The sequence below is a fragment of the Oncorhynchus masou genome, chromosome 31 (assembly GCF_036934945.1).
Source record: "Oncorhynchus masou masou isolate Uvic2021 chromosome 31, UVic_Omas_1.1, whole genome shotgun sequence".
In the NCBI taxonomy this organism is placed as follows: Eukaryota; Metazoa; Chordata; class Actinopteri; order Salmoniformes; family Salmonidae; genus Oncorhynchus; species Oncorhynchus masou.
In genome coordinates this window covers 99042768-99062754 of record NC_088242.1, presented here as the reverse complement: position 1 = coordinate 99062754, position 19987 = coordinate 99042768, and the positions used below count along the sequence as shown (strand labels likewise).

At 46.8% G+C, this 19987-nt stretch overlaps 1 protein-coding gene across 2 annotated transcripts in view; it reads left to right on the top strand.

The window, feature by feature from the left end:
• Positions 1–232: 232 nt before the first annotated feature.
• Positions 233–19987, top strand: part of tprg1 (tumor protein p63 regulated 1) — a 103382-nt gene continuing 83627 nt past the window's right edge. For both annotated transcript variants that reach the window (XM_064952652.1, XM_064952651.1), the window contains exons 1-3: positions 233–305; positions 1230–1514; positions 7560–7651. In XM_064952652.1, the coding sequence (XP_064808724.1) occupies positions 1239–1514; positions 7560–7651 (368 nt within the window). In that variant the 5' untranslated portion in view covers positions 233–305; positions 1230–1238. The remainder of the gene's footprint in view (positions 306–1229; positions 1515–7559; positions 7652–19987) is intronic.

The following is a 19987-nucleotide window of genomic DNA, read 5'->3' as shown; positions in this document are numbered from 1 at the left end:
CCTAAGCTACGCATCCTTAAACAAATCAGGCAAGGCATTTATATCAAGACAACATTATGTTCAGGTAAAGCTGGTTAATTTATTCTTTTAGGCTACAGCTCTGGTCCAGAGCGTTAAGTGCGTTCCTTCCTGTTACTGGTCCAGTGAGTGGAACGTCCAGGATCAGAGCTACCTGTCAAAGTGAGCAAACAAGTGTTTTGTTTCCGTGTGCGTAACCACGGCCCCGCCCATTATAATAATACAAGGAACAAGGAAACAACACCTGCTGCCGCTGCGCATCTTTCGCTCACGACCACGAACTACGAGTAAGTATAGCCTCCTTAGGCTAATTATACTATCCGAATATGTTTGTAAGTAAGGAGTTTTATGTCGATATTATTTCAATAAACAGCGTAACAAAAAAGTGCAATGTCAGATTGCTTGGTGCGTGATATAGATGAAGGGCTCTGTTCTTTGTGAAAAATACTTTTTTCCCCTCTGAAATACTTCCTGCCCTAAAGTGAAATAGGCTTCTTTTGATGAATCAAGACCGAATCGTAGTAAGTGTAGTCTACATGACGGATGCTCAATAAATGTGGATTGAATCCAGGAACTCAACACAAGTTGTTTAATCAGTGATTAAAGCTGTCAAACATCAATTACAAACTGTCTAAACATGACAACCTATGTAGCTTACATTTGTGCGAGATAAATTGTGTGTCCCAAGTCATACCATATTCCTAACAGTGCACTACTTTTGACCAGAACTCAATGGGGGCTGATCAAAACTAGTGCACTATAACGGGTTAAAGGGTGCCATTTGTCTGTCAGTTGTGGGTAAGACTGTAAAATAAGATGTACGGTCAGGTCCAGAATTATTGGCACCCTTGATAAAGACGAGCAAAAAATATATTGTGTATCAAGTACATAATACACATACAGAGCTAGTGTCAAATCCCCCCGACATGTTCTCCAATCTCAATAAACATGTTTGAAAAATACTCGTTATCCTCGCATGGTGAGGTATTGAAAACAGGGGGTGCCAATAAATTTGAGCCCCTATCCTTTTCAGATATATTTAAAATATATATTTTTTTTATTAAAATCCCCTCTCTCCCTCAATTTTTGTTGTTGTTGCATACAATATAGTTCAGTCATTTTATTTTTTAATTGTATTTTATACATTATTATTTTTCTCTCATCTTTATCAATGGTGTTAATAATTGTGGACTGTATGTTATTTTGTTCAGGTCATCACCATGTCTGAGGATAAAACAGTCACATTGAAGCCTGTGGACCTGGTAGAACCAGAACCAGGCTTCTCATCCTCTCACCTCGACCCAGCCGATACCTCCTATCAGCCCCCTGCTTTAGATAAGACACCGGGTCAGCCAGACCTCCAAGGCCTGGACAGTGGACACCCGGGGACAGAGGAGAAAGGCCCTGTTGGCCCGACACCTGATGCTGGGGCTCAGGGGAATCGATGGACCTCAACACTGGACCACTTTAAACTGAAGCGGTTCTTCGTCTTGAGGGTAAGCTTAATATTGACTTGAACACGGGCATCATTATAGAACGAACCGGAAGCCGATCTGTACACAATGCCCTGTTGTTACATGCAAATCATCCTTACAGTAATTATATCTACAGTAGATACTGAATCAGAACAGTTCCAAATTAGCATTGTCCTAAAAATAATCAGGCCCTACACCCAAACAAGGGCACTGCGTTCATCCACCTCTGGCCTGCTCGCCTCCCTACCACTGAGGAAGTACAGTTCCCGCTCAGCCCAGTCAAAACTGTTCGCTGCTCTGGCCCCCCAATGGTGGAACAAACTCCCTCACGACGCCAGGACAGCGGAGTCAATCACCACCTTCCGGAGACACCTGAAACACCACCTCTTTAAGGAATACCTACGATAGGATAAAGCAATCCTTCTCACCCCCCCCTCCTTAAATGATTTAGATGCACTATTGTAAAGTGGCTGTTCCACTGATGTCAGAAGGTGAATTCACCAATTTGTAAGTCGCTCTGGATAAGAGCGTCTGCTAAATGACTTAAATGTAAATGTAAATGTAATAGCTTAAAACAATATTATGTTTAATGAATTAAATTAATTCCATTCATGTGGAACATGCCCATGGTTCCACTGCACAGATTCATGAAATGTAACTCGTCTCAAGACAATGTGAACAGATTTAACATCCCCATCATCCCGGCTCTGTGTGTTCACACCTACAGTAAATACACTAGTGCTTAATCAGCTGCCAGGCCAGACAGACACTCCTAAACTAATCACATTATTAATCAAGAGTTGTTATCAACTGACGTGTCCAAGTATTGTGTGCTTATCTTTTTACTCTGAGGTCACACATGGGTTCAGATTAGGGTTCCGGAAGGTTCCTTCAGAGTGGTTAGAGCGTTGGACTAGTAACCGGAAGGTTCCTTCAGAGCGGTTAGAGCGTTGGACTAGTAACCGGAATGTTCCTTCAGAATGGTTAGAGCGTTGGACTAGTAACCGGAAGGTTCCTTCAGAGCGGTTAGAGCGTTGGACTAGTAACCGGAAGGTTCCTTCAGAGCGGTTAGAGCGTTGGACTAGTAACCGGAAGGTTCCTTCAGAGCGGTTAGAGCGTTGGACTAGTAACCGGAAGGTTCCTTCAGAGCGGTTAGAGCGTTGGACTAGTAACCGGAAGGTTCCTTCAGAGCGGTTAGAGCGTTGGACTAGTAACCGGAAGGTTCCTTCAGAGCGGTTAGAGCGTTGGACTAGTAACCGGAAGGTTCCTTCAGAGCGGTTAGAGCGTTGGACTAGTAACCGGAAGGTTCCTTCAGAGCGGTTAGAGCGTTGGACTAGTAACCGGAAGGTTCCTTCAGAGCGGTTAGAGCGTTGGACTAGTAACCGGAAGGTTCCTTCAGAGCGGTTAGAGCGTTGGACTAGTAACCGGAAGGTTCCTTCAGAGCGGTTAGAGCGTTGGACTAGGAACCGGAAGGTTCCTTCAGAGCGGTTAGAACCGTTGGACTAGGAACCGGAAGGTTCCTTCAGAGCGGTTAGAGCGTTGGACTAGGAACCGGAAGGTTCCTTCAGAGCGGTTAGAGCGTTGGACTAGGAACCGGAAGGTTCCTTCAGAGCGGTTAGAGCGTTGGACTAGGAACCGGAAGGTTCCTTCAGAGCGGTTAGAGCGTTGGACTAGGAACCGGAAGGTTCCTTCAGAGCGGTTAGAGCGTTGGACTAGGAACCGGAAGGTTCCTTCAGAGCGGTTAGAGCGTTGGACTAGGAACCGGAAGGTTCCTTCAGAGCGGTTAGAGCGTTGGACTAGGAACCGGAAGGTTCCTTCAGAGCGGATAGAGCGTTGGACTAGGAACCGGAAGGTTCCTTCAGAGCGGTCAGAGCGTTGGACTAGGAACCGGAAGGTTCCTTCAGAGCGGTCAGAGCGTTGGACTAGGAACCGGAAGGTTCCTTCAGAGCGGTCAGAGCGTTGGACTAGGAACCGGAAGGTTCCTTCAGAGCGGTCAGAGCGTTGGACTAGGAACCGGAAGGTTCCTTCAGAGCGGTCAGAGCGTTGGACTAGGAACCGGAAGGTTCCTTCAGAGCGGTCAGAGCGTTGGACTAGGAACCGGAAGGTTCCTTCAGAGCGGTCAGAGCGTTGGACTAGGAACCGGAAGGTTCCTTCAGAGCGGTCAGAGCGTTGGACTAGGAACCGGAAGGTTCCTTCAGAGCGGTCAGAGCGTTGGACTAGGAACCGGAAGGTTCCTTCAGAGCGGTCAGAGCGTTGGACTAGTAACCGGAAGGTTCCTTCAGAGCGGTCAGAGCGTTGGACTAGTAACCGGAAGGTTCCTTCAGAGCGGTCAGAGCGTTGGACTAGGAACCGGAAGGTTCCTTCAGAGCGGTCAGAGCGTTGGACTAGGAACCGGAAGGTTCCTTCAGAGCGGTCAGAGCGTTGGACTAGGAACCGGAAGGTTCCTTCAGAGCGGTCAGAGCGTTGGACTAGGAACCGGAAGGTTCCTTCAGAGCGGTCAGAGCGTTGGACTAGGAACCGGAAGGTTCCTTCAGAGCGGTCAGAGCGTTGGACTAGGAACCGGAAGGTTCCTTCAGAGTGGTCAGAGCGTTGGACTAGTAACCGGAAGGTTCCTTCAGAGTGGTCAGAGCGTTGGACTAGGAACCGGAAGGTTCCTTCAGTGGTCAGAGCGTTGGACTAGGAACCGGAAGGTTCCTTCAGAGTGGTTAGAGCGTTGGACTAGGAACCGGAAGGTTCCTTCAGAGTGGTTAGAGCGTTGGACTAGGAACCGGAAGGTTCCTTCAGAGTGGTTAGAGCGTTGGACTAGGAACCGGAAGGTTCCTTCAGAGTGGTTAGAGCGTTGGACTAGTAACCGGAAAGTTCCTTCAGAGTGGTTAGAGCGTTGGACTAGGAACCGGAAGGTTCCTTCAGAGTGGTTAGAGCGTTGGACTAGGAACCGGAAGGTTCCTTCAGAGTGGTTAGAGCGTTGGACTAGGAACCGGAAGGTTCCTTCAGAGTGGTTAGAGCGTTGGACTAGGAACCGGAAGGTTCCTTCAGAGTGGTTAGAGCGTTGGACTAGGAACCGGAAGGTTCCTTCAGAGTGGTTAGAGCGTTGGACTAGGAACCGGAAGGTTCCTTCAGAGTGGTTAGAGCGTTGGACTAGGAACCGGAAGGTTCCTTCAGAGTGGTTAGAGCGTTGGACTAGTAACCGGAAAGTTCCTTCAGAGCGGTTAGAGCGTTGGACTAGGAACCGGAAGGTTCCTTCAGAGCGGTTAGAGCGTTGGACTAGGAACCGGAAGGTTCCTTCAGAGCGGTTAGAGCGTTGGACTAGGAACCGGAAGGTTCCTTCAGAGCGGTTAGAGCGTTGGACTAGGAACCGGAAGGTTCCTTCAGAGCGGTTAGAGCGTTGGACTAGGAACCGGAAGGTTCCTTCAGAGCGGTTAGAGCGTTGGACTAGGAACCGGAAGGTTCCTTCAGAGCGGTTAGAGCGTTGGACTAGGAACCGGAAGGTTCCTTCAGAGCGGTTAGAGCGTTGGACTAGGAACCGAAGGTTCCTTCAGAGCGGATAGAGCGTTGGACTAGGAACCGGAAGGTTCCTTCAGAGCGGTCAGAGCGTTGGACTAGGAACCGGAAGGTTCCTTCAGAGCGGTCAGAGCGTTGGACTAGGAACCGGAAGGTTCCTTCAGAGCGGTCAGAGCGTTGGACTAGGAACCGGAAGGTTCCTTCAGAGCGGTCAGAGCGTTGGACTAGGAACCGAAGGTTCCTTCAGAGCGGTCAGAGCGTTGGACTAGGAACCGGAAGGTTCCTTCAGAGCGGTCAGAGCGTTGGACTAGGAACCGGAAGGTTCCTTCAGAGCGGTCAGAGCGTTGGACTAGGAACCGGAAGGTTCCTTCAGAGCGGTCAGAGCGTTGGACTAGGAACCGGAAGGTTCCTTCAGAGCGGTCAGAGCGTTGGACTAGGAACCGGAAGGTTCCTTCAGAGCGGTCAGAGCGTTGGACTAGGAACCGGAAGGTTCCTTCAGAGCGGTCAGAGCGTTGGACTAGTAACCGGAAGGTTCCTTCAGAGCGGTCAGAGCGTTGGACTAGTAACCGGAAGGTTCCTTCAGAGCGGTCAGAGCGTTGGACTAGGAACCGGAAGGTTCCTTCAGAGCGGTCAGAGCGTTGGACTAGGAACCGGAAGGTTCCTTCAGAGCGGTCAGAGCGTTGGACTAGGAACCGGAAGGTTCCTTCAGAGCGGTCAGAGCGTTGGACTAGGAACCGGAAGGTTCCTTCAGAGCGGTCAGAGCGTTGGACTAGGAACCGGAAGGTTCCTTCAGAGCGGTCAGAGCGTTGGACTAGTAACCGGAAGGTTCCTTCAGAGCGGTCAGAGCGTTGGACTAGTAACCGGAAGGTTCCTTCAGAGCGGTCAGAGCGTTGGACTAGGAACCGGAAGGTTCCTTCAGTGGTCAGAGCGTTGGACTAGGAACCGGAAGGTTCCTTCAGAGTGGTTAGAGCGTTGGACTAGGAACCGGAAGGTTCCTTCAGAGTGGTTAGAGCGTTGGACTAGGAACCGGAAGGTTCCTTCAGAGTGGTTAGAGCGTTGGACTAGGAACCGGAAGGTTCCTTCAGAGTGGTTAGAGCGTTGGACTAGTAACCGGAAAGTTCCTTCAGAGTGGTTAGAGCGTTGGACTAGGAACCGGAAGGTTCCTTCAGAGTGGTTAGAGCGTTGGACTAGGAACCGGAAGGTTCCTTCAGAGTGGTTAGAGCGTTGGACTAGGAACCGGAAGGTTCCTTCAGAGTGGTTAGAGCGTTGGACTAGGAACCGGAAGGTTCCTTCAGAGTGGTTAGAGCGTTGGACTAGGAACCGGAAGGTTCCTTCAGAGTGGTTAGAGCGTTGGACTAGGAACCGGAAGGTTCCTTCAGAGTGGTTAGAGCGTTGGACTAGGAACCGGAAGGTTCCTTCAGAGTGGTTAGAGCGTTGGACTAGGAACCGGAAGGTTCCTTCAGAGTGGTTAGAGCGTTGGACTAGTAACCGGAAAGTTCCTTCAGAGTGGTTAGAGCGTTGGACTAGGAACCGGAAGGTTCCTTCAGAGTGGTTAGAGCGTTGGACTAGGAACCGGAAGGTTCCTTCAGAGTGGTTAGAGCGTTGGACTAGGAACCGGAAGGTTCCTTCAGAGTGGTTAGAGCGTTGGACTAGGAACCGGAAGGTTCCTTCAGAGTGGTTAGAGCGTTGGACTAGGAACCGGAAGGTTCCTTCAGAGTGGTTAGAGCGTTGGACTAGGAACCGGAAGGTTCCTTCAGAGTGGTATATACAGGGTATTACGGTACAGAGTCTACGTGGAGGCTATATACAGGGTATTACGGTACAGAGTCAGTGTGGAGGCTATATACAGGGGGTACCGGTACAGAGTCAATGTGGAGGCTATATACAGGTTGTTACGGTACAGAGTCAGTGTGGAGGCTATATACAGGGTATTACGGTACAGAGTCAATGTGGAGGCTATATACAGGGTATTACGGTACCGAGTCAATGTGGAGGCTATATACACGGTATTACGGTACAGAGTCAGTGTGGAGGCTATATACAGGGTATTACGGTACAGAGTCAATGTGGAGGCTATATACAGGGTATTACGGTACCGAGTCAATGTGGAGGCTATATACAGGGTATTACGTTACAGAGTCAATGTGGAGGCTATATACAGGGTATTACGGTACAGAGTCAATGTGGAGGCTATATACAGGGTATTACGTTACAGAGTCAATGTGGAGGCTATATACAGGGTATTACGGTACAGAGTCAATGTGGAGGCTATATACAGGGTATTACGGTACAGAGTCAATGTGGAGGCTATATACAGGGTATTACGGTACAGAGTCAATGTGGAGGCTATATACAGGGTATTACGGTACAGAGTCAATGTGGAGGCTATATACAGGTGGTACAGGTACAGAGTCATACTGCTGGACTGCAGAGAAAACACAACAAAACCTTTTGTTCTTATTAAGAGACATTAAAACCGTTTGTGCTTCTACATCTAATAATTGTCCCATTTACGGCGGAATGATCTTTAACCATGTGTTTTTTGTTGTTGTTGTTTCTGTTTAGCCCGGGACCATGGACCAAGCTCTTGAGGACATCAAGGCTCTGGTTCATCAGGATGAGGACGGCCATGTCCATGGTGTCTGGCTGATGGCCGAGTGAGTTTATCGCCCTCTCTCTCACCCTACTGATATTTAGTACCTGGTCATTCTCATCATTATACTACCTGGTTGTTCTCATCATTATAGTACCTGGTGGTTGTCAGCGTATATATAGTACCTGGTTGTTCTCAGCTGATATTTAGTACCTGGTCATTCTCATCATTATACTACCTGGTGGTTCTCATCATTATAGTACCTGGTGGTTGTCAGCGCGTATATATAGTACTTGGTTGTTCTCAGCTGATATATAGTACCTGGTTGTTCTCAGCGTATATATAGTACCTGGTCATTCTCATCATTATACTACCTGGTTGTTATCATCATTATAGTACCTGGTGGTTGTCAGCGTATATATAGTACCTGGTTGTTCTCAGCTGATATATAATACCTGGTGGTTGTCAGCGTATATATAGTACCTGGTTGTTCTCATCATTATAGTACCTGGTGGTTGTCAGCGTATATATAGTACCTGGTTGTTCTCAGCTCATATATAGTACCTGGTGGTTGTCAGCGTATATATAGTACTTGGTTGTTCTCAGCTGATATATAGTACCTGGTTGTTCTCAGCTGATATATAATACCTGGTTGTTATCATCATTATAGTACCTGGTGGTTCTCAGCGTATATATAGTACATGGTTGTTCTCAGCTGATATATAATACCTAGTTGTTATCATCATTATAGTACCTGGTTGTTCTCAGCTGATATATAGTACCTGGTGGTTCTCAGTTGATATATAGTACCTGGTTGTTCTCATCATTATAGTACCTGGTTGTTCTCAGCTGATATATAGTACCTGGTCGTTCTCAACTAATATATAGTACCTGGCCGTTCTCATCATTATAGTACCTGGTTGTTCTCAGCGTATATGTAGTACCTGGTTGTTCTCAGCTGATATATAGTACCTGGTGGTTCTCATCATTATAGTACCTGGTGGTTCTCAGCATATATATAGTACCTGTTTGTTCTCAGCTGATAAATAGTACCTGGCCGTTCTCAGCTGATAAATTGTACCTGGTTGTTCTCATCATTATAGTACCTGGTTGTTCTCAGCTGATATATAGTACCTGGTTGTTCTCAGCTGATATATAGTACCTGGTTGTTCTCAGCTGATATATTGTACCTGGTTGTTCTCAGCTGATATATTGTACCTGGTCGTTATCAGCTGATATATTGTACCTGGTTGTTCTCAGCTGATATATTGTACCTGGTTGTTCTCAGCTGATATATAGTACCTGGTCATTCTCAGCTGATATATAGTACCTGGTTGTTCTCAGCTGATATATAGTACCTGGTCATTCTCAGCTGATATATAGTACCTGGTCATTCTCAGCTGATATATAGTACCTGGCCGTTCGCAGCTGATATATAGTACCTGGCCGTTCTCAGCTGATATATAGTACCTGGCTGTTCGCAGCTGATATGTAGTACCTGGTTGTTCTCAGCATTATAGTACCTGGTTGTTCTCAGCTGATATATAGTACCTGGCCGTTCTCAGCTGATATATAGTACCTGGCCGTTCGCAGCTGATATATATTACCTGGCCGTTCGCAGCTGATATATAGTACCTGGTTGTCCCCAGCTAATATGTAGTACCTGGTTATTCTCAGCATTATAGTACCTGGTTGTTCTCAGCGGATATATAGTACCTGGTTGTTCTCAGCTGATATATAGTACCTGGTTGTTCTCAGCTGATATATAGTACCTGGTTGTTCTCAGCTGATATATAGTATCTGGTTGTTCTCAGCTGATATATCGTACCTGGTTGTTCTCAGCTGATATATTGTACCTGGTTGTTCTCAGCTGATATATAGTAGCTGTTCGTTGTCAGCTGATATATAGTACCTGGCCGTTCTCAGCTGATATATAGTACCTAGCCGTTCGCAGCTGATATATAGTACCTGGTTGTCCCCAGCTAATATGTAGTACCTGGTTATTCTCATCATTATAGTACCTGGCCGTTCTCAGCTGATATATTGTACCTGGTCGTTATCAGCTGATATATAGTACCTAGTTGTTCTCAGCTGATATATCGTACCTGGTTGTTCTCAGCTGATATATCGTACCTGGTTGTTCTCAGCTGATATATCGTACCTGGTTGTTCTCAGCTGATATATTGTACCTGGTTGTTCTCAGCTGATATATTGTACCTGGTTGTTCTCAGCTGATATATAGTAGCTGTTCGTTGTCAGCTGATATATAGTACCTGGCCGTTCTCAGCTGATATATAGTACCTAGCCGTTCGCAGCTGATATATATTACCTGGCCGTTCGCAGCTGATATATAGTATCTGGTTGTTCTCAGCTGATATATCGTACCTGGCCGTTCTCAGCTGATATATAGTACCTGGCCGTTCTCAGCTGATATATAGTACCTGGCCGTTCGAAGCTGATATGTATTACCTGGTTGTTCTCAGCATTATAGTACCTGGTTGTTCTCAGCTGATATATAGTACCTGGCCGTTCTCAGCTGATATATAGTACCTGGCCGTTCGCAGCTGATATGTAGTCCCTGGTTGTTATCATCATTATAGTACCTGGTGGTTCTCAGCGTATATATAGTACCTGGTTGTTCTCAGCTGATATATAATACCTAGTTGTTATCATCATTATAGTACCTGGTTGTTCTCAGCTGATATATAGTACCTGGCCGTTCTCAGCTGATATATAGTACCTGGCCGTTCGAAGCTGATATGTATTACCTGGTTGTTCTCATCATTATAGTACCTGGTGGTTGTCAGCGTATATATAGTACTTGGTTGTTCTCAGCTGATATATAGTACCTGGTTGTTCTCAGCTGATATATAATACCTGGTTGTTATCATCATTATAGTACCTGGTGGTTCTCAGCGTATATATAGTACCTGGTTGTTCTCAGCTGATATATAATACCTAGTTGTTATCATCATTATAGTACCTGGTTGTTCTCAGCTGATATATAGTACCTGGTGGTTCTCAGTTGATATATAGTACCTGGTTGTTCTCATCATTATAGTACCTGGTTGTTCTCAGCTGATATATAGTACCTGGTCGTTCTCAACTAATATATAGTACCTGGCCGTTCTCATCATTATAGTACCTGGTTGTTCTCAGCGTATATGTAGTACCTGGTTGTTCTCAGCTGATATATAGTACCTGGTGGTTCTCATCATTATAGTACCTGGTGGTTCTCAGCATATATATAGTACCTGTTTGTTCTCAGCTGATAAATAGTACCTGGTCGTTCTCAGCTGATATATAGTACCTGGCCGTTCTCAGCTGATATATAGTACCTGGTTGTTCTCATCATTATAGTACCTGGTTGTTCTCAGCTGATATATAGTACCTGGTTGTTCTCAGCTGATATATAGTACCTGGTTGTTCTCAGCTGATATATTGTACCTGGTTGTTCTCAGCTGATATATTGTACCTGGTCGTTATCAGCTGATATATTGTACCGGGTTGTTCTCAGCTGATATATTGTACCTGGTTGTTCTCATCATTATAGTACCTGGTTGTTCTCAGCTGATATATAGTACCTGGTTGTTCTCAGCTGATATATAGTACCTGGTTGTTCTCAGCTGATATATTGTACCTGGTTGTTCTCAGCTGATATATTGTACCTGGTCGTTATCAGCTGATATATTGTACCTGGTTGTTCTCAGCTGATATATCGTACCTGGTTGTTCTCAGCTGATGTATCGTACCTGCTTGTTCTCAGCTGATATATCGTACCTGGTTGTTCTCAGCTGATATATTGTACCTGGTCGTTATCAGCTGATATATTGTACCTGGTTGTTCTCAGCTGATATATTGTACCTGGTTGTTCTCATCATTATAGTACCTGGTTGTTCTCAGCTGATATATAGTACCTGGTTGTTCTCAGCTGATATATAGTACCTGGTTGTTCTCAGCTGATATATTGTACCTGGTTGTTCTCAGCTGATATATTGTACCTGGTCGTTATCAGCTGATATATTGTACCTGGTTGTTCTCAGCTGATATATCGTACCTGGTTGTTCTCAGCTGATGTATCGTACCTGCTTGTTCTCAGCTGATATATCGTACCTGGTTGTTCTCAGCTGATATATCGTACCTGGTTGTTCTCAGCTGATATATTGTACCTGGTTGTTCTCAGCTGATATATTGTACCTGGTCGTTATCAGCTGATATATTGTACCTGGTTGTTCTCAGCTGATATATTGTACCTGGTTGTTCTCATCATTATAGTACCTGGTTGTTCTCAGCTGATATATAGTACCTGGTTGTTCTCAGCTGATATATAGTACCTGGTTGTTCTCAGCTGATATATTGTACCTGGTTGTTCTCAGCTGATATATTGTACCTGGTCGTTATCAGCTGATATATTGTACCTGGTTGTTCTCAGCTGATATATCGTACCTGGTTGTTCTCAGCTGATGTATCGTACCTGCTTGTTCTCAGCTGATATATCGTACCTGGTTGTTCTCAGCTGATATATCGTACCTGGTTGTTATCAGCTGATATATCGTACCTGCTTGTTCTCAGCTGATATATCGTACCTGGTTGTTCTCAGCTGATATATCGTACCTGGTTGTTATCAGCTGATATATCGTACCTGGTTGTTCTCAGCTGATATATCGTACCTGGTTGTTCTCAGCTGATATATCGTACCTGATTGTTCTCAGCTGATCTTCCTCCCCATCTTAGTTCAATTCAGTCAATTGTTCCAACATGTTCAGTAAATGAACATTCAGGAAGTGATTTCAGTGAGATGGTGACATTTACCCAGCAGCACTAACATCTGTCAGAGCCTATCACGCAGCCCGGTTGGGCACCATGCTCTTTCAGGAAACATTTAAAAGCCTTAGCTGTGTGAAATAAATTCTATATCATGTCCTTCACGGTGTAAATTCCTACAATGGCTCTGCAGTTCTATGTTTGGGACTTGTCTGTGTGTCGACGTCTTTGTAACAAAGGAAAGTGTTTGTTAGATACAACTGTACTTAGGGGCATTTATGAGTTTCCCATAAGGTTTACGGCCTTTCTGTTGAAGATGTCGTATAAGGTGACCTGCAGCTTATGAGTTTTCATCCGTCTCATGTAGCTACTGTAGTGCACAGAGGGTTTGTAGCACAGGGATTCTTCAAAGATGGAACTGTCGCAAATTTTTCTCCACAAATATTTGTGACTTGTTTCAAGAAGCTATGCGTATGTCACACGTCACTACTTCCAGAGGCATTTGCTTTTTTTTAAATCAAAACGTGTTTTTTTTTGGCTGAAATGCCATCTGGAACATTTGAACTTTCATGTGCCTTAATAACAAACTTGTTTGCCGTCTGTAAATATGAATAAAATTAAGAGCCTTGTCGATTTAGCCAAAGAAAGACAGAAACCTTACCGCTAGCCATGATTGGCTGAGATAATGAGTGGGCTGGATATGCGGAGAGAAGAGTTCAGATTGGTCTGACTTGTTAACTTTTTCCCGCTGACCTTTGACCTGTTATGATGGACTACTTTCATGCTGATTCTCTCTGATAATGAAAATGAATCAGACGAATGAGGAAATATCTGATTTTAGATTAAAAAAAACATTTTCATTGAACCAGACATTGTAGAGTCTTCTGATGACAGTGATGGGGAAGAAACGGCAATCAACAGTGTTGTTGTCACGGAAGAAGTTGATAGAGTTTTGAAGCAGAGAGTTGATTGCCATATGCATAGAGATTCGATTGTTGTATAAAACACTTGTATCCGGATTACATCTTCAAACTGAGGGCAACCATGGCGTCCATGACAGAGGGAGAATCATTCAGCCATGTATACGGGTAAGGGTCTAGCTACATTTTCAGATATTATTAGTTTCTAATTTAAAATTCATTTTCATTGCAAGGTAAAGTGTACTGTTATCTAGCTTGCTAACGTTAGCTGTCTGGCTCGCTTGCTAACGTTAGCTGTCTGGCTCGCTAGCTAATGTTAGCTGTCTGGCTCGCTAGCTAATGTTACCTGTCTGGCTTGCTAGCTAATGTTAGCTGTCTGGCTCGATAGCTAACGTGACGTGTAATGTCGTAATATTATTTGTGTGTCAGAAAACCATTTGCATTGATAGTTAAGCCTAAGTTTTAGCCTAATGTTAGCTAGATAACGTTGAACCTAGTTGGTTAGCTTTAGCTAACGGAAGATTCCTGCATATTAGTATGAGTTGGGATTAATTTATGGTTCCTTGTTTAGCTAGCTAGCTAAATGTCTAAAGAAAAGACTCCACTATGCAAGTAACCATTTCACTGTACTGTTTACACCTGTATCCAAACTGACTTGTTGAAAAGGTGGCATCCTATGACGGTGCCATGTTGAAAGTCACTGAGCCCCTCGGACGCCGCCAGCCGCAATCGTGAGACCCATGGGGCGGCGCATAATTGGCCCAGCGTCGTCCGGGTTAGGGGACGGTTTTGGCCGCAGGGATGTCCTTGTCACATCGCCTTCGAGCAACTCCTGTGGCGGTCCGGGCGCAGTGCACGCTGACATGGTCGCCAGGTGCACGGTGTTTCCTCCGACACATTGGTACTGCTGGCTTCTGGGTTAAGCGGTCATTGTGTCAAGAAGCAGTGCGGCTTGGTTGGGTCGTGTTCCTGGAGGACGCACGGCTCTCGACCTTCGCCTCTCCTAAGTACGTTGCAGCGATGAGACAAGACTGTAACTACCAATTGGATACCACAAAATAAAAATAAAGCCACTGAGCTCTTCATAAGACCATTCTCCTGCCAATGTTTGTCTATGGAGATTGCATGGCTGCGTGCTTGATTTTATTCACCTGTCTGCTAATGATGTGGCTGAAATAACCAAATCATTTGAAGGGTTGTCCACATACTTTTACGTATCTACATACAAATAGTAAAATACTTATTTTCCACCATAATTTGCAAATAAATTCATTAATAATCCTACAATGTGATTTTCTGGATTTTTTTTCTCATAGTTGAAGTGTACCTATGATGAAAGTTACAGGCCTCTCTCATCTTTTTAAGTGGGAGAACTTGCACAATTGGTGGCTGACTAAATACTTTTTTTGACCCACTGTATATAGTGTACACACACTTGAGTATACCAAACATGAACAACACCTTCCTAATAATGAGTTGCACCCCCCCCCCCCCCCTCAGAACAGCCTCAATTTGCCAGGGCATGGACTCTACAAGGTGTCATGTGATCCACCTACTACCATACCCTGTTCAAAGGCACATCAATAAGCAGTCATACCCTTTCACCTGCATTCAGTCTATGTCATGGAAAGAGAAGGTGTTTCTAATGTTTTGTGTACATTTATTTATATATATATATATATTTATTTATTTATTTATTTATTTATTTACAAATTGATACTTTGAGTCAAATATTGATATCGCCCCAAAATAATATTGTGATATTTAACTGCATTGATTTTTCCCCCATCACTAACTAACTAACTAACTAGCCAACTAGACAACTAGCTCGACAACTAGCTAACTCACGAACTAGCTAACTAGATAACTAAGCAGCAGTGTGGTGGAAGTGGTTGCAGCAGTAATATCTTCCTGAGTGTTTATGTGCAGCAGCAGTAGAAGACCCACTGCAAACACACAGGAACGGAGTGTTCCCAGCTCACCGGGGAGTGTTCCCAGCGCTCACCGGAGAGTGTTCCCAGCGCTCACCAGAGAGTGTTCCCAGCTCACCGGAGAGTGTTCCCAGCGCTCACCGGAGAGTGTTCCCAGCGCTCACCGGTGAGTGTTCCCAGCGCTCACCGGAGAGTGTTCCCAGTGCTCACCGGAGAGTGTTCCCAGCGCTCACCGGAGAGTGTTCCCAGAGCTCACCGGGGAGTGTTCCCAGCGCTCACCGGGGAGTGTTCCCAGCGCTCACCGGGGAGTGTTCCCAGCGCTCACCGGGGAGTGTTCCCAGCGCTCACCGGGGAGTGTTCCCAGCGCTCACCGGGGAGTGTTCCCAGCGCTCACCGGGGAGTGTTCCCAGCGCTCACCGGGGAGTGTTCCCAGCGCTCACCGGGGAGTGTTCCCAGCGCTCACCGGGGAGTGTTCCCAGAGCTCACCGGGGAGTGTTCCCAGAGCTCACCGGGGAGTGTTCCCTGCGCTCACCGGGGAGTGTTCCCAGCGCTCACCGGGGAGTGTTCCCAGCGCTCACCGGGGAGTGTTCCCAGAGCTCACCGGGGAGTGTTCCCAGAGCTCACCGGGGAGTGTTCCCAGAGCTCACAGGGGAGTGTTCCCAGAGCTCACAGGGGAGTGTTCCCAGAGCTCACCGGGGAGTGTTCCCAGAGCTCACCGGGGAGGGAGGGAGGGAAGAGACTGAGAGAGACGGAGAATCCATGCCACCGTGAATAACTTGTGTGTGTAGCGAGGGACGTGTGTGTGTGTGTGTGTCCTCCAGACATAAATGACTAAGAACATTTCTCCTTGTTAGACTTAGAGGTAGGCCTTCAGGAGGAAGAAGGGATGTGTGCTCTCTCTGCTCATATTATTTATTCATTTTCTATCTCTTTATCTTTTTATGTCTCTCTCTTTGTCTTGCTCCCGTGTGGCGCAGCGGTCTAAGGCACTGCATCTCAGTGCAAGAGGCGTCACTACAATCCCTGGTTCAAATCCAGTATCATATCCGGCCTTGACTGGGAGTACCATAGAGTGGAGCAGAATTGGCCCAGCGTTGTCTGAGTGTGGCCGTCATTGAAAATAAGAATTTGTTCTTATTAATTGACATGCCTACTTAATTTAAAAATCTTTCTTTGTCTTTTTATCTCTCTCTTTATCTTTCTCTCTTTCTCTATCTCTTATCTTTATCTTATATATCATTATGTCTGTCTTTTATCTCTTTATCTCTCTTTCTTTATCACTCACTCTCTCTCATTTTCTTTCTTTCTCTGTTTCTCTTCTCTCTGCATCTGTTTCTGCTTTCTCTCTTTATCTCTAGATTCAACCGGCTTTATCTGCATGGGAAACATATGTTTACAAAGCAAATGGACAATAAAGGGAAATAATCAGTAATAATCAGTAAATATTACACTTACAAAAATGGTAAAATAATATAGACATTTAAAATGTTATAGTATTGGCTATGTACAGTGTGCAAATAGTTGAAAGGGTATGTATGAAATGGGCTTGTACCTGTCCCTGGGCCTGGAAATGATTGATTTCCCCCTCCAGGATGGAGAAGCTGTCTTCATTAAAGTATGGGGATTCTAGTGGGGGATATAGGTAGCACACAGGAGGACATTTTTCTCTGTTGAGATTATTTCCTTTAGAATTTCTAGCCAGATGTAAAATGTTCCTGTTTTGATTAATTTAATGGAGTGAGTTAAGTCTGCTCTATACCAAATTAGCATACCCCCTGAGTCCCTTCCCTGTTTCACACCTGGTCGTATGGTGGATGGGACTACCAGCTCTCTGTAACCTAGAGGGCAACCAGTGGGTCCGTCTCCTCTATACCACCCACCTGGTAGTTTGGTGGATGGGACTACCAGCTCTCTGTAACCTAGAGGGCAACCAGTGGGTCCGTCTCCTCTATTCCACCCACCTGGTAGTGTGGTGGATGGGACTTCCAGCTCTCTGTAACCTAGAGGACAACCAGTGGGACCATCTCCTCTATACCACCCACCTGGTAGTGTGGTGGATGGGACTCCCAGCTCTCTGTAACCTAGAGGACAACCAGTGGGACCATCTCCTCTATACCACCCACCTGGTAGTGTGGTGGATGGGACTACCAGCTCTCTGTAACCTAGAGGACAACCAGTGGGTCCATCTCCTCTATACCACCCACCTGGTAGTGTGGTGGATGGGACTTCCAGCTCTCTGTAACCTAGAGGACAACCAGTAGGTCCATCTCCTCTATACCACCCACCTGGTAGTTTGGTGGATGGGACTACCAGCTCTCTGTAACCTAGAGGGCAACCAGTGGGTCCGTCTCCTCTATACCATGTTTCACACCTGGTAGTTTGGTGGATGGGACTACCAGCTCTCTGTAACCTAGAGGGCAAACAGTGGGTCCGTCTCTATACCATGTTTCACACCTGGTAGTTTGGTGGATGGGACTACCAGCTCTCTGTAACCTAGAGGGCATCCGGTGGGTCCGTCTCCTCTATACCAGGTTTCTTGCAGGATGACAATGTCTGTATTACCGATTTCTTTGGTGAAGTCCGGGTTCCTGCTCTTTAGGCCAAAGGCAGATGACCTCTGACCTTAGATATTCCAGGATAGTATAGTGAAGGCTTTGTGTTCCATAAAGTGTCCAATGTTGTTGGTCGTGGCTTTGCCTCAGACCAGTAAGTGTGAGCAGAGCTTTCATGTTGAGGCGATGTTCTTTTAATAAGGTCCTGCCGAAGGTGGGCTCTGCTGCCTTGTAGAGGTGCACCTGGTCATAAAGGTGGGCTCTGCTGCCTTGTAGAGGTGCACCTGGTCATAAAGGTGGGCTCTGCTGCCTTGTAGAGGTGCACCTGGTCATAAAGGTGGGCTCTGCTGCCTTGTAGAGGTGCACCTGGTCATAAAGGTGAGCTGCCTTGTAGAGGTGCACCTGGTCAAGGTCTGTTCTAGTCCAGGGTGGACCTGGTCATAGAAGCTGTTCTAGTCCAGGGTGGAGTGGTGGACCTGGTCATAGAGGCTGTTCTAGTCCAGGGTGGAGTGGTGGACCTGGTCATAGAGGCTGTTCTAGTCCAGGGTGGACCTGGTCATAGAGGCTGTTATAGTCCAGGGTGGACCTGGTCATAGAGGCTATTCTAGTCCAGGGTGGACCTGGTCATAGAGGCTGTTCTAGTCCAGGGTGGACCTGGTCATAGAGGCTGTTCTAGTCCAGGGTGGACCTGGTCATAGAGGCTGTTCTAGTCCAGGGTGGACCTGGTCATAGAGGCTGTTCTAGTCCAGGGTGGACCTGGTCATAGAGGCTGTTCTAGTCCAGGGTGGACCTGGTCATAGAGGCTGTTCTAGTCCAGGGTGGACCTGGTCATAGAGGCTGTTCTAGTCCAGGGTGGACCTGGTCATAGAGGCTGTTCTAGTCCAGGGTGGACCTGGTCATAGAGGCTGTTCTAGTCCAGGGTGGAGTGGTGGACCTGGTCATAGAGGCTGTGGTGGACCTGGTCATAGAGGCTGTTCTAGTCCAGAGTGGACCTGGTCATAGAGGCTGTTCTAGTCCAGAGTGGACCTGGTCATAGAGGCTGTTCTAGTCCAGGGTGGAGTGGTGGACCTGGTCATAGAGGCTGTTCTAGTCCAGAGTGGACCTGGTCATAGAGGCTGTTCTAGTCCAGAGTGGACCTGGTCATAGAGGCTGTTCTAGTCCAGGGTGGAGTGGTGGACCTGGTCATAGAGGCTGTTCTAGTCCAGGGTGGAGTGGTGGACCTGGTCATAGAGGCTGTTCTAGTCCAGGGTGGAGTGGTGGGCCTGGTCATAGAGGCTGTTCTAGTCCATGGTGGAGTGATGGGCCTGGTCATAGAGGCTGTTCTAGTCCAGGGTGGAGTGGTGGACCTGGTCATAGAGGCTGTTCTAGTCCAGGGTGGAGTGGTGGACCTGGTCATAGAGGCTGTTCTAGTCCAGGGTGGAGTGGTGGACCTGGTCATAGAGGCTGTTCTAGTCCAGGGTGGAGTGGTGGACCTGGTCATAGAGGCTGTTCTAGTCCAGGGTGGAGTGGTGGACCTGGTCATAGAGGCTGTTCTAGTCCAGGGTGGAGTGGTGGACCTGGTCATAGAGGCTGTTATAGTCCAGGGTGGACCTGGTCATAGAGGCTGTTATAGTCCAGGGTGGACCTGGTCATAGAGGCTGTTATAGTCCAGGGTGGACCTGGTCATAGAGGCTGTTCTAGTCCAGGGTGGACCTGGTCATAAAGGCTGTTCTAGTCCAGGGTGGACCTGGTCATAAAGGCTGTTCTAGTCCAGGGTGGACCTGGTCATAGAGGCTGTTCTAGTCCAGGGTGGACCTGGTCATAGAGGCTGTTCTAGTCCAGGGTGGACCTGGTCATAGAGGCTGTTCTAGTCCAGGGTGGACCTGGTCATAGAGGCTGTTCTAGTCCAGGGTGGAGTGGTGGACCTGGTCATAGAGGCTGTGGTGGACCTGGTCATAGAGGCTGTTCTAGTCCAGAGTGGACCTGGTCATAGAGGCTGTTCTAGTCCAGAGTGGACCTGGTCATAGAGGCTGTTCTAGTCCAGGGTGGAGTGGTGGACCTGGTCATAGAGGCTGTTCTAGTCCAGAGTGGACCTGGTCATAGAGGCTGTTCTAGTCCAGAGTGGACCTGGTCATAGAGGCTGTTCTAGTCCAGGGTGGAGTGGTGGACCTGGTCATAGAGGCTGTTCTAGTCCAGGGTGGAGTGGTGGACCTGGTCATAGAGGCTGTTCTAGTCCAGGGTGGAGTGGTGAACC